We start from the raw sequence: 12919 nt of genomic DNA, 5'->3' as shown, positions 1-12919 counted from the left end.
AGATATTACAATCCTGTATTTGTGCAACTGATTATTTCTACTCTTCCCAGGTTTTAATTTCATTTCTTTATATGTTTTTTCCTTGTCTCATTTATTGCAAGCCTGTATTTTTTTCTTTCAGACAAGCAAAAGCCATGTATTCCTGTAAGGCTGAGCATAGTCATGAGCTGTCTTTCCCACAGGGGGCAATATTTTCCAATGGTAAGATATGTTTAACATTCTCATTTCACGTTAAAAAAAAAAATAAAAAACTGAATTGTATCCACAAGGTCAAGAACGTAATTCCATTTTCAACTCTCAGTTTTTGCCCTGATTTTTCAATTGCTTTTGAGTAAATACTGTCTAAATAAATATATGAACCATATATAGGATCTTTTCATGGTGTTAATTTATTGTAAATATGTTTTATTTGTCTGGCTGGTTTTTTTTTGCAGTGTATCCATCAGTGGAACCAGGCTGGTTAAAAGCGACTTATGAAGGCAAAACAGGACTCGTTCCTGAGAATTATGTTGTCTTCCTCTAGTAATCTTTAGTGGACAGCAATATCTTCATGGTATCCATGGTAACAAATAATAAGCACTATGATTTTTATCTGACACAGATATGGCATCAGCCCGTTAGCTGAGTGGTAGATTTCCTTCAGATACTGCAGCTGCAGGTTACACAGCTCCCTATCAACGGAACAGAATGTAATGAAACAGTTAACAGTTTCTGTACTGAAGACGGTACTCTGTTTAAATAACTTCCATTGTTTGCAAAAGGTTGTTCTGTTCTTCTTTTATGGGTAAGGAACACTAGAGCAATAAAATCAAAAAAGTTACCATTTAGCTGCGGACCTTCAGGTCCTAGGAAGTGTGAAATTTAGAGGCAATGCACTCTATGACATTTCTTGCAATCTATAGTTTTTAATATGGAAAATTGTCTTTTTTTTTCATAATGTAAGTAATGCTTCTATTGTGATCTGAATTCTTCCTTAGAAAACTTGATTCTAAATTAGTCCTAATAATTTCAAATAAGAAATGAGTTTTCCATAAATCAGAAGTTTGAACTTCTGTTAGTCATTGAGATTACAGTATGTTATAGGATTTATGCAACTGATAATGAAATCAGTTTATACACTGCCTGAGCGATAAGTGCTCATTCAAAATATATGTTTAATGAATGTTTCATTCAAATATTTCTTAGATGTATTTCCTTCTTTCTGTATCAGTATAGATAATATTAACAGCTTTTATTTCTATGATACCCGTCACAATATTCTCAATGTATCTCAGGACAACATCTGTAGAAAACAAGGAGATGCTGAATATGGAATGACTGGTAGTAATGCGAAATGAGCAGTGAAAAACAGCAGTATGTTTTGAAACCTGAGATAAATTGTAACCCAGTCCTTTTCCAACTTTTTCCATTGCAAATAAGACAAATGGCCTGTGAAGTAGCTAATTTTATAAGCTATGAATGCTGAAAGCTCCATGTAGCAATAAAAGTACTTAGTATTATTTCTCCTGACTTCTGCTAAACTATTTGATTTTCCCCTTCCACAGAATAAAAAAGCCATACTTTTCAAAGGTTTGTAGAGACCCATCAATTACTCCTGATAAGACTGAAAAAAAAAAAAAAAACTCAAAAAAACCCCCAAACCATAAGCAGCTTTTTAAATCTGAGCATCTTTCATGCATACCTTGAGGGAGAACGTGCACTGCTTGCTTGCCTACTTGCCATGCCCAATTGAAAACCAAGATATTTAAGCTCCGTATCCGTAATTCTTCAGAATTAGTGCTACAGAAGGAATTCACCATTTCATAGTCCTATCAAGGCTTAGTTCTTTCTTCAGTAACAGAAATCAATGTATACGTCTTCTGTTGATTTCTAAGTTGTACACTACTTCTAGAAAGTTTAAGGAAGAACTGTTAGTACTAAAAACATCAGTAATCTTTTAATTGCTTCTTTTTTCTTTCCATAGCCTTTTTCTTGTTTAAATTAGAAAATAAGATTTATTGCCAACATAAAGCAGCACATCAGCACCTTCTTTACTTGTATGCAGTGCATGCTGTCTGCAGGGCAACTCTGCACTGGAATTCAGGCTGGTGGAAGAAGTTGGCAGGATCCTTCTTCTTGCTAATTAAAGTATCAAGTGATGATTAGGGAAGGGGGAGCCTGGGTAAGACTGCAGGCAGTTGAGGACAGAGCCCTTGAATTAGTGACTGAGTGATCTTGGTTCTTTCTTCACTCTAAACAGTTTCATTTAAGTCCCAAATCATGTTTCACTTCACTTTAAGACCAGACTGTGTTCAGCACATTATGATGAAGGGTTGTTCCAGGCATTGTCGCAGGCAGTGGAGGCAGACGTGTGTGCTCATCTAATTTGCCCAGAGCAGATGGGAAAGGAATTGAAGGTCTTTTCTCATCAGATTGAGCCTTTCTTATTTTTAAGGTAAGCCAAGATTTCTTAGTGTAAGCTATGCCTGAAACTACCATGAGAAGATTCTCTACCCTGAGATCAATATGGTTTTGGATGTGGTTTTGCTGTATATCACAATCCAAGAATTGCAGGATGTCAAAAAGCTTACCTCTGGTGACCTTCCCAGGAGCAATGCTGCAGGCAAAAAGGAGCAGAAAGGGAGGCAGAGCTTTAAGCAGAGGCTGGAGGCCCAGCACACCTCTCACCAGGCAGAGCTTTGAGCAGAGGCTGGAGGCCCAGCACACCTCTCACCCAGGCAGAGAAACCCAGTGGTCTGCAGAAAAAAACACTTCTATCTATTGCACTGGGGTCAGTGGCAAACGGACCTTTGCTGAACATCCTTCCATGACCTCTTATACGTCTTAGGAGGAATTTAATTGTTGTGAAATTCTTGAGGAACGGTGAAATAGAAAATGCTTGCTCTTCTTTGCTTTGCTTTAGCCTGATTTAAAAAGAAGAGGAGAAAAGCTAATCTTAAGGTAATCTTGCAGCCAATGTGTATATGTCTGGGTATTCTCCAGTATTATATTTTGAAATCAGATGATCTTAGTGCAAGGTAGGGGGCTCAAAGATGCTAAGTTCATTAAAAGTTTTGTAAAAATGCAAAGTTCAGTTACAGATTAAGTAAGTGGAGTCTGTAAGTGCTGAGGGAAAGGCTGTAGGAAGACTTGGAGGAATCCCTGTGGAGGAGAGGTGTTCTGTCTGTTCTCATGCATTCATCTCACATTAGACACAAAATTGAATTACAGTAGACAACTTCATAAGAAGCTGGATCCCATTCGTTCTGCTGCTCACAAAACAAATCCGTATTTTCCTCTATAAGACTACACTTTTAAAGACCCTTCTTTTGAAGCCATGACGATCACATAAATAATTCTAAGGTAGCTTAGCTTTAAAGTGGCATTTCCATCTGAGAAGGGTTATGCCCATTCTTAATTACAGTCAACAACTCACTCTCAGTGGGATGAGTAGGTTTTTTTCATTTTTTGAAATATTTTTTTGAAATATTTACAAACTAGTTGTTTGAAGACTGAAATGGGGGAGAGGGCAGCACCAAAGCTCCTCTAATGATGATACTCTCAGGCCTGACTGAAAATTCCTTCTGCTAATTGGAACGGATCAGAAATCCATATAACGTTTAAATGAAGATATAATATCTTGATAGTGCCTTACCAGAAAATTAGGCAAGCTGAACTAAATTAGTTCATAGTGTTGATTTACTGTTTTTTATGAAAGTCAGATTCGCTCTACAAGCAAAGGTTGTGCAATTCTTTATTATAATTATTCTTATCCTTCCTAAAAGGATGCAGCAGGTTTTTTTCCAAATATCACTGTAGAACTCAAGGTAGACTACATGTTGTGATTGCTGTTTGTCTTGTGGAAATAATGTCTGTACCCGCAATTTATGTAATTAGCCATGTTTTTTCTTTGTTAAACCTTTTGATACATGTTGCAGCACATGAATCAAATTAATAGTTTGAAGGACTGATATATTGTATGATAAATATATAAAGTATATTAATATTTTATATTCACACTTTTTATTAATGATGATAAAGATAAAAAAATATTTTTGGTGTAATTCCTATGAGTTCAGTATTAAAATGTCCTTGCCATATTTTGGCATTTAGAGTTCTATGTAACAAAACTCCTAAATTAAACTATAGCTATCACTTATGTCCCTAACTAATCTATAAAGTTCACTGTTCAATTATTTCTGGAAGAAAAAGATGCAGATTCGCTGACCAGCGCTATTCTGTGATAGTAATAGTAACTTATTTTCCTTTTATATGTTTTCTGGTGCTAATCTCTATTCTTTGGCTGTAATTGGATTGAATTGTAATGTGCCTTTAGGAAAGACATGTTAGGAGAGGAAAAGTTGCAAAATTCAGCAGTTCAGAACAATAATTACACCCAAAAGAAGCATTGTATGGCCTTAATTGGATTTTTTTTTTTTTTTCATTACATTTCTCCACTGGTCTATTTTCTGGTTAATAAGGTTACATCAGAATAAACAATGAAACTAAAAAGCATATTGTTCTTCATACTTCTTTTACTAAGGCAGCAGTTTGTGCAATTTTGGATTGAGCTGCAAGAAGAGAAATCCCAGTAGGGGAGCACATCCTCTGGACTGGGGTGGATCTTCTCCACTGATGGGAGCTCACAAAGCTCTAGTGAAGTCAAAGACAGACCTTTGGCAATTTACAGTGGGGGGTTGCTGGCCAGAAGCCCCCAGAAAGCAAACAGAATATTCTCTTGATGGGGTAACATATGATACAGCTTGGCAGTATCCTTTCTTTCAGCAGAGTACCCTATATGAATCATTCAATTACCAGAGGTCAAGCTGTAGGCAAAGTTCAGTCTTGTTCTTCGTGGTCCCCCAGCCCTGACAGCCGCTGCTGCTGCAGCCCTCCCAGTTACTGCTCGTCCAGAAGTCAGACTGTTGATCAGGCTGTTGCAGTACAAGTTGGGAGGTCTCTTTTTTTGGATAAGATTTTGCACGGGCTTTGGGAGTTTGCTTTGTTTTGTTTTAATAAGGTGCTTGGTATCCAAACAGCTACTAATTCAATGTTGTAATTCAGTCACTGAAGATCATAGCGTTGTTTTTCTTGTCCTGTATGTGGCAGTATTTAATAAAGCATTGGATTATCCTTGTTATTTTAAGTATAGGGAAGGGTGCTTGGATGTCTCAGCTGAAAGCTATTCTGCATCTGAGCTTTTTGCAGTGTTTTGCTGGGAATTATCATTAAAGTTCTGGCACTAAACACAGCGCCATGATTTCAGCACTACAGGAGTTTCTGTTATAGCAACGGGCAAAGCAGCTGAACAGGGCACATGGATAGTTTCAATTTTCAATCATATTTATGACAATTTTGGAGGTATTAGAGTTTATAGGGGCTACTTTAGATACTATATGGTGTTTTAATAGGAAAGTATATACAATCAATAACTATATATATTTAATAAAGTCCTACTAAATTATCTTATTGAACTCTCTGTTTATTTTGTAGTGTGGTTTCAGTAATTATCTGCACTCTGTATATATCTACATGTAAATAACTGGCATGACATGCATAAGCTGACTTGCAGACATAGTTCTATGTTGTACTTTACACTGTATTTCAAGAATTTGAAAAAAAAAACGTTTTTCAAAATAAAAAGCCTTTCTACACAAACTGGTTTCTTTATTATTTTTAAATTTGAGCTCTGGTTCAGCCTTTTCTTTTTTCCAGGTAATAACACTTTTGTGCGATTATCATCCATACCTCTATTTTCCAATGAAGTTTCACCCATGAAGATGCTTTACGTAGAGGACATCGCTCCTAACGTCAAGCGATGGGCGTGTGTATGAATGCAGGGCAATAGTATGTCGCCTGCTGTCCTGGTCATGTGGAAGTCTCCAAAGATGTGGCTTTTGAGGAAAAGAAAATGACAGTTGTGCATGTTAGGTAACAAGGGGCACAACCCTGATATATCAAAACATCATTGATGAGGTCTTCGCCTCTCTCTGACAATTAGCAGCTGGGCGGCTCACGGGAGAGGGAGCTGGTGACCTGATTCCAACAACGCTGCCTGCGAGGGAGGGAGGGAGCGTGAGTGCGGTGGTTTCTGCAAGTTTCCTTGCGTCCCTTTCCTAGCATTTCTCCAAGGCTTTTCACCTCAGGGGCCTGCAGCTTCTCTAGCCCTCAGGAGGGAGTTACTTCCATTGCCGACTGTGCCCGAGGCAAGGGGAGCTGTGAGGTGGCCTGCCGCACCTTTCTCCTGCAGGGACTCCAGACACCCAAGAGTCTTTTATACCCCTGAAACCATCAGGCTTTATTATGATATTAACTAAAAATTTTGTACACGAGGAAGCTCAAACCAGCCAGCTGATAAACTCTTTCCCTGTTCGCTGTGTGGTTAGGCTTGGATAGTGCGGAAAACTGCTGCATCAGACCCAGGGAAGATGGGTCCTGCTGCCTGCCCTGGGCTGCTGCTGGCTCCCGCCGGCCTCCTCTCCCGCCGGCAATTCCCGGCCTTGCCTGAGCCTCCCCGGGCTGCCGGCCTCACCCTGGGCACGTCCATCTCTCGCCCGGGTGCTGCACCTGCGACTGCTCTGGGGGACATCAGATACAACCGAAAACAAAATGTAGATATGGTGGCCAGGAAGAAAAAATGGGTTGGGTAGAGAAGCAAAACAACACGGACCAGGTGGAGAAACGGCCCTGCCCTTGCGTTGGGTTTTGACAACTGCTCCTAAGTGAAGCTTACACTTCGCAGCTCTCCCCGCCTGACGATTTTAGAGATATGGAGTCTGCCTCCAGGAATCACAAAATCACCTGCAACCTGTGGCCACCAAAGACGACCTGCGCCTTGCTGAGGTCCTCACATCCCACACAGTATGGGGCCAGGGAGAAGGAAAGGCTCCGCTTGTGGGGACCGTGGGACGCGGTTGGGCTGGCGAAGCGTTAGCTCTGCTGGAAAAGCCTGAGGAGGAGAGGGGCTGCAGCAAGGGGGTGTAGAGTTGAGCTGTAACTTATTGCCCGCACTTAAAGCTTACTGAACTACTCCCAAAGAGGGGTGTAACAATTATGACCTAAGCTGTCACCCAGAGGGAACATCTGGGAGTGACCCTGTCACTGTTCATTCCCTGAAACGCTCCCCAGCACCACCGGGACTTTCGGAAAGGAGGTACAGCAGCAGAGCCCTTCCCCATGGGGATGCAGGCTCCTGGGCTTTCGGATCCTCTAGTCTACAAAGAGTGAACACAGACTAGTTTGGGGTCTAGAGTAAGCCCTAAAATACATCTCATCACCCATTTTCCTAGTGTCTATAGGGCCATTTTACTTGGCATCACGGAATAATTAAGATTTTTCTCTATTTCTGGGAAACAAATGTTCTGGCTTGCTATATTTTGACATTTCAGTAAGCATTTAAATGTAAAAAGACATAAATTCCCATTAAACTAACTCAGCATTCCTGTATTATCACTGAACTGAAAACTCCCAAGGGATGAGACACTACCTGTGTTACTTACCAGAAAGGGTGATGAGGGGCTTCATTATTTGGTTGCATTAAGCCACCTTACAGCGCATGACCCCACCTGGAGTACTGCATCCAGCTCTGGGGCCCCCAACATAGGAAGGACATGGACCTGTTGGAGCGGGTCCAGAGGAGGGCCACGAGGATGATCCGAGAGCTGGAGCACCTCTCCTATGAGGAGAGGCTGAAAGAGTTGGGGCTGTTCAGCCTGGAGAAGAGAAGGCTCTGAGGAGATGTTATAGAGGCGTTCCAGTACCTAATGGGGGCCTACATGAGAGCTGGGGAGGGACTTTTTACATGGACATGTAGTGATAGGATGAGGGGGAATGGCTTCAAACTGGAAGAGGGGAGATTTAGATTAGACATTAGGAAGACATTCTTTACTGTGAGGGTGGTGAGGCACTGGCACAGGTTGCCCAGGGAAGTTGTGGATGCCCCATCCCTGGAGGTGTTCAAGGCCAGGCTGGATGGGGCTTTGAGCAACCTGCTCTAGTGGGAGGTGTCCCTGCCCGTGGCAGGGGGGTTGGAACTGGATGATCTTTAAAGTCCCTTCCAACCTAAACCATTCTGTGGTTCTGTGTTTCTTGTCTGTTTGGAAAAGTGGATCTCCTGGTCTGCAGGCTTTATTGCTTGATAACCCTACAACGGGGGCTATGGAGCAGTTGACCTGTGGAATAGTTATGGTATAAAACAGGGGCCGGAGCGAGCCGTGGTGGTGCGGAGCCCCTGCAGCGCTCAGCCGAGGGGCAGCAGGATGCGAGCGGGGTCTGCAGCCATGCCGGCCGTGCCTCCCGTGGAGCCGAAGCCCCCCACGCTCCCGAAGAGGAGAAATCTCAGTGATCTGAGGGAATGGCACAGGCGTGGGTGGAGCAGGCTGCAAATCAGTTCAGGTCGCAGTCGGGACCATGATTCCTTCTTTCAAAGCCTACCTGCCTCTCTAACACCAACACCATACGTATTAAATATGGTAAACAAGTTATTTGCACTTTTGTCTTTTAAAATGCTATTTCACATTTACAAAGCTTTTCCTGTGTAATTTGGATTAATCACCGATACGGAAAGAAAGTATTGTAAGTTATTCTTGGCTTCTTTTGCAACGGTTGGCTGCTTTTCTATTGTATTTATGGCAACAAGCTCCAAAGCTGAACTAGCCGAGAGCAAGTGCCTTTGCCAAAGATCACGGTGTGCTTTTTTTAATGTAAACATGCAGGGATTCATGGGAACATCGAGTGACCGCCACAGCCGGTACAGAAAGGAGTCTTAATTCACTTGAAAGTACTTTGGTAATTGGAATACATCTTTCTGCCAGTATAATTGAGGAGCTGATTAGTTAGACTTAGCACGGGTGTATTTCATTTAAAATTACTGTTAATGGCTCTCAGGTGCCCTTAAAAGGGATTAGAGTCCCGTCTGAATGAAAAACATCGGGGATTTATTTTTGTTGATGATCATTGCTTTTGTCTTCAGAGAAAAAAAAACACATTCAAAGGGAAACATGCGGCTCACCTGGATTGCGCAACGTCTTCAAAATGAGCTTTGAAACGGCGATTGACGCCCCGACGGCGCAGGCGGGGGCTGAGGAGGGTGATGGGCTCAGCCCTTGGGGGGCTCAGGGGGTGGATGAAGGGCGTGCAGCGTGTCCTGGCACAGCACAGCTCGGAGCAGGAGCCACGGGCTCCAACCAAGCTCATCTGGGGGGTCCACAGTCCGGACGCGGCCACATGCTCGTGGCGTTGGTAGGGAGACATCAGCACGCTCTGTAAATGGGTGAGACAGCTGAAGCTGCTCGGTGGTGGGGAGCCCCATGAGAAACCTTTCAGAGGACAATTCACAAACCCGGGCGGAAGACAGATAAGAAACCTGAGCTTGATCAATCTATACAGTGTTCCTCCAAATAAATTACCTGGCGTACAGGATACAACTGGTTCCTAGAATGAACGAAATGCTGTTTGCAAGGACCTCACAAGAAGATAAGGAAGACGAGGGTTTCGGCGTGCCTGGGCTGGGCAGCTGAGCGCAAAGCGCTGGAAAGGGAGGCTGTGGAAGCGGTGACGGCTGTGAGTCCTGAGTTACCACAAACCAGGCAGGATGCCTGTCCGCAGGGAAAATCCACAAAAAAAAAAAAAAAAAACAAAAACCCACAACCCTGCGTCTGCTGTTGCTGTTGGTTGAGGGATGCTTTTCTTTGGTCCTGAGAAATACTGTTTCTTTTCTGTAATTGTGACAAGTTGTGCCTGCCTTGGGTGGGAAAAATGGTCATTCTGCGCAATGTCCCACCTCCTCTGTCACGGGCTCAGTGTAAGGCATCTCCCCAGACCCTTCCTTGAGACATCTGCAGTGAATTGCCATGGGAGTGTTTCACCCAGCTGTGACTTGTAACACCGCTTTGTTTTGGGATGGGTCCTTCTCTCCACCCTCCCTCTCCCCGTTGTAGTTCAGACGACACAAAACAAACATGCACAATTAATTTTACCTTTGGAGCAGCACAGAACCAAGTTGTACAAAGAGGTTCAGGTTCTGCCACCGTTCCTTAAGCCTTTCCTTAATTTTTTTTTCTCATCTTTGTTTAAAGTGATCCCTTGAAAGGTTTCCGAACTCAATGAACTGGGAAGCCAAATGTCCAGATAGCTGCAAGTGCATCACCACGAGAAACTCAGGTGAAGGTGGTTGTGTTTTTTTAGCTAATGGAATTAGCTTTGCTGGATAGGTTTTATCCAGAAGGAAAAGCAAGAAAGGGCGTTTCTTTATCACGACGTTATTTGTGTCCACCTCCCATAAACAGCTCATCTCCTCAACGCAGCAGGAACAAACACAGCTCTTCTTCGCTTTTCGCAATGTCCCAGGCACACGTCTGGGTCAGCCTTCCCCTCTGGGCTGCATCGCATTTGGGTAAAACACTGGTAACACAAAACCCATCACAGCCTGGCGGGGGATTTAGGACAGTGGACCTCCTCGCAGTGCCGCCACAGCCTTGGCTTGGTTTGGCACCTTCTCCAGCGCCGCAGCATCTTCGTTATTGACACACACGGAAGGAAATGACGGTTGTGTGTGAACTACTGCATGTCAGGTTCTCTGACACCGCTTATTTTTTTCACTTAGATAAGGCAAAATAGCAGGGTGGCTTTCCCTGTGAGCAGCAGGTGATTATTGCATGAACTCATCAGTATGTTTATGGGGAAGTTCACCTGTGCTGTGCAGAGATGAGTCAGGCTCCGTAGCATCTGTACCATCACAGAGTCTGAGATGTTACAATGAAGAACTGTCTCGTTTAGGCAGGCTCTTATTAGCTAAAGGTTAAAGCAAAGGCCTCTACCCCAAAGGTCTTAAACAAAAGGCTTCAAATAATGAGTAACATTATTGTTTACCCTTGATACTCTTCCATTACCATCCCTGTTTGTTAAAAAAAATAAAGCCCAAACCCATTTTTGAGCAATCGAGGTATGCACTCAGCTGAATTCCTACGTAACATATATATATATACACATGAAGTCATTCCACTCAATCCAGAGGAACATCATTGCGTAAGCAAACAATTGGGGACTAAACAAAGGTACCATGCAGGTGTCCTCAACTGAGTGCAGGAGCAGTCTTAAACTTTGACAGCTTGTAGGTCTTCAGTGTCTTGAAAACTGTTTATTTTCTTCTGTGTGCTAGAGGGTAACAGGGCTTCCACTTTAAAGAAAGCCATATATATTTTTGTATTGACCAAATGCCTTCCACTATTGTTTACCACTGCACGGAATGTTTTAAAACTGAATCAATTTGGAAAAAAAAATAATAATCATCGATGTGGTAAATCCCAGCCCTGTCAAACTGTTCATGATGTGCACACGGAGTACTGATCATGTCTGAGAGGTCAATTCACGGGAACGAGAACACTCACTCAGAAATGAAACTGAAACGTCACTTTCAAGATGTACTGTATTCTGTGGAAATAATGTGGAAAAGTATCGTCGCTGTTGGCACAGTTAACGCCTCCCTGAGAGCACATTGTCTACCACTAACATCACAGTGCAGCCTTAGCAAGGGGTGACACCCAAACCACCGCCCAGACCTGAATTAACAGTGCTCCCTTGAAATGAGAGGGGAGACAGTTGGTCTGTTCCATGGAAGGAGACCACATCACACCACCCAGACCTTCTGCTGCCACCGTGCCCCTCACCGGGCTGCGCGTCACGCTCCTCGCCCGTCACACACCGCATCAGATGGCAGCGGGGCAGGAAGCAGGACGTGTTAAGGACAAGGAAAGGATCACCCAAGCACTGGAGTCGGTTCCTCAAAAGCCAGAGGTGATGTTCCCTCAGTGCAGCCAAGGAAAGGTTGCACCTCAGCCTCAACGAAGACACGGCTGAAGTGCCTCTATGCAAACTCACGGAGCACGGGGAACAAACAGAAGGAGCTAGATCTGTGTGCACACCTCCAAGGCTACGATCTCATTGGCATGGTAGAAACTTGATGGGATGACTCCTACAACTGGAGTGTTGGCATGGAAGGCTACAGGCTCTTCAGGAGAGACCAGCAAGGGAAATGAGGAGGCGGTGTTGCCTTATATGTTAACGAGCAGCTGGAATGCATGGAGCTCAGCCTAGGGATGGATAAAGAGCCAACTGAGAGCCTATGGGTCAGGGTTAAAGGGAAATCAGGAGCAGAGGACATTACAGTGGGACTCTGCTACAGGCCACCCGACCAAGAAGACCGAGCAGATGAAGCCCTCTATAGGCAGACAGGGGCAGCATCACATTCACAGACCCTGGTTCTCATGAGTGACTTCAACCACCCCGACACCTGTTGGAAGGGTAACACAGCCAGGCATAGGCAATCCAGGAGGTTCTTGGATTGCATTGAAGACAACTTCCTTCTCCAAGTGGTTGAGGAGCCAACAAGGAGAGGAGCTGTGCTGGACCTTGTTCTCACCAACAAGGAAGGGCTGGTAGACAGTGTCGAACTCAAGGGTAGCCTGGGCTGGAGTGACCATAAAACGGTCAAGTTCAAAATCCTCAAGGCAGCGAGGAAGGTGCGCAGCAGGCTGACCACCCTGGACTTTGGGAGAGCTGACTTTGGCCTCTTGAAGAATCTGCTTGGTATGGTGCCATGGGATGAAGCGCTGGAGGGAAGAGGAGCCCAAGAAAGTTGGTTAATATTCAAGGACCACCTCCTCCAACATCAGGAGCAATGCATCTCTACAAAGAGGAAGGCAGGCAGAAAAGCCAGGAGGCCTGCATGGATGAACAAGGAGCTCCTGGACATGACCAAAAGGAAAAAGGAGGTCTATAGGGAGTGGAAACAGGGGCGGGTAGCCTGGGAGGAATACAGAGGAATGGTTCGAGCAGACAGGGATCGGGTTAGACAAGCTAAAGCCCAGATAGAACTAAATCTGGCCAGGGACATTAAGACAAACAAAAAATCATTCTTTAAGTATGACAGCGAGAAAAGAAA

General features: G+C 43.8%; 1 protein-coding gene across 1 annotated transcript in view; it reads left to right on the top strand.

Moving 5' to 3' along the window:
* The window catches only part of ARHGAP42 (Rho GTPase activating protein 42), a 167614-nt gene extending 167063 nt beyond the window's left edge, over positions 1-551 (top strand). Inside the window, exons 23-24 of the mRNA XM_082483163.1 lie at positions 122-201; positions 435-551. Of these exons, the coding sequence (XP_082339289.1) occupies positions 122-201; positions 435-523 (169 nt within the window). The 3' untranslated portion in view covers positions 524-551. The remainder of the gene's footprint in view (positions 1-121; positions 202-434) is intronic.
* The last annotated feature ends 12368 nt before the right edge of the window (positions 552-12919 follow it).

Source organism: Vanellus vanellus (assembly GCF_965231255.1).
Source record: "Vanellus vanellus genome assembly, chromosome: 1".
Classification (NCBI taxonomy): domain Eukaryota; kingdom Metazoa; phylum Chordata; class Aves; order Charadriiformes; family Charadriidae; genus Vanellus; species Vanellus vanellus.
Note: the sequence above shows the minus strand (reverse complement) of the source record. Positions and strands in the feature narration are given on the sequence as shown.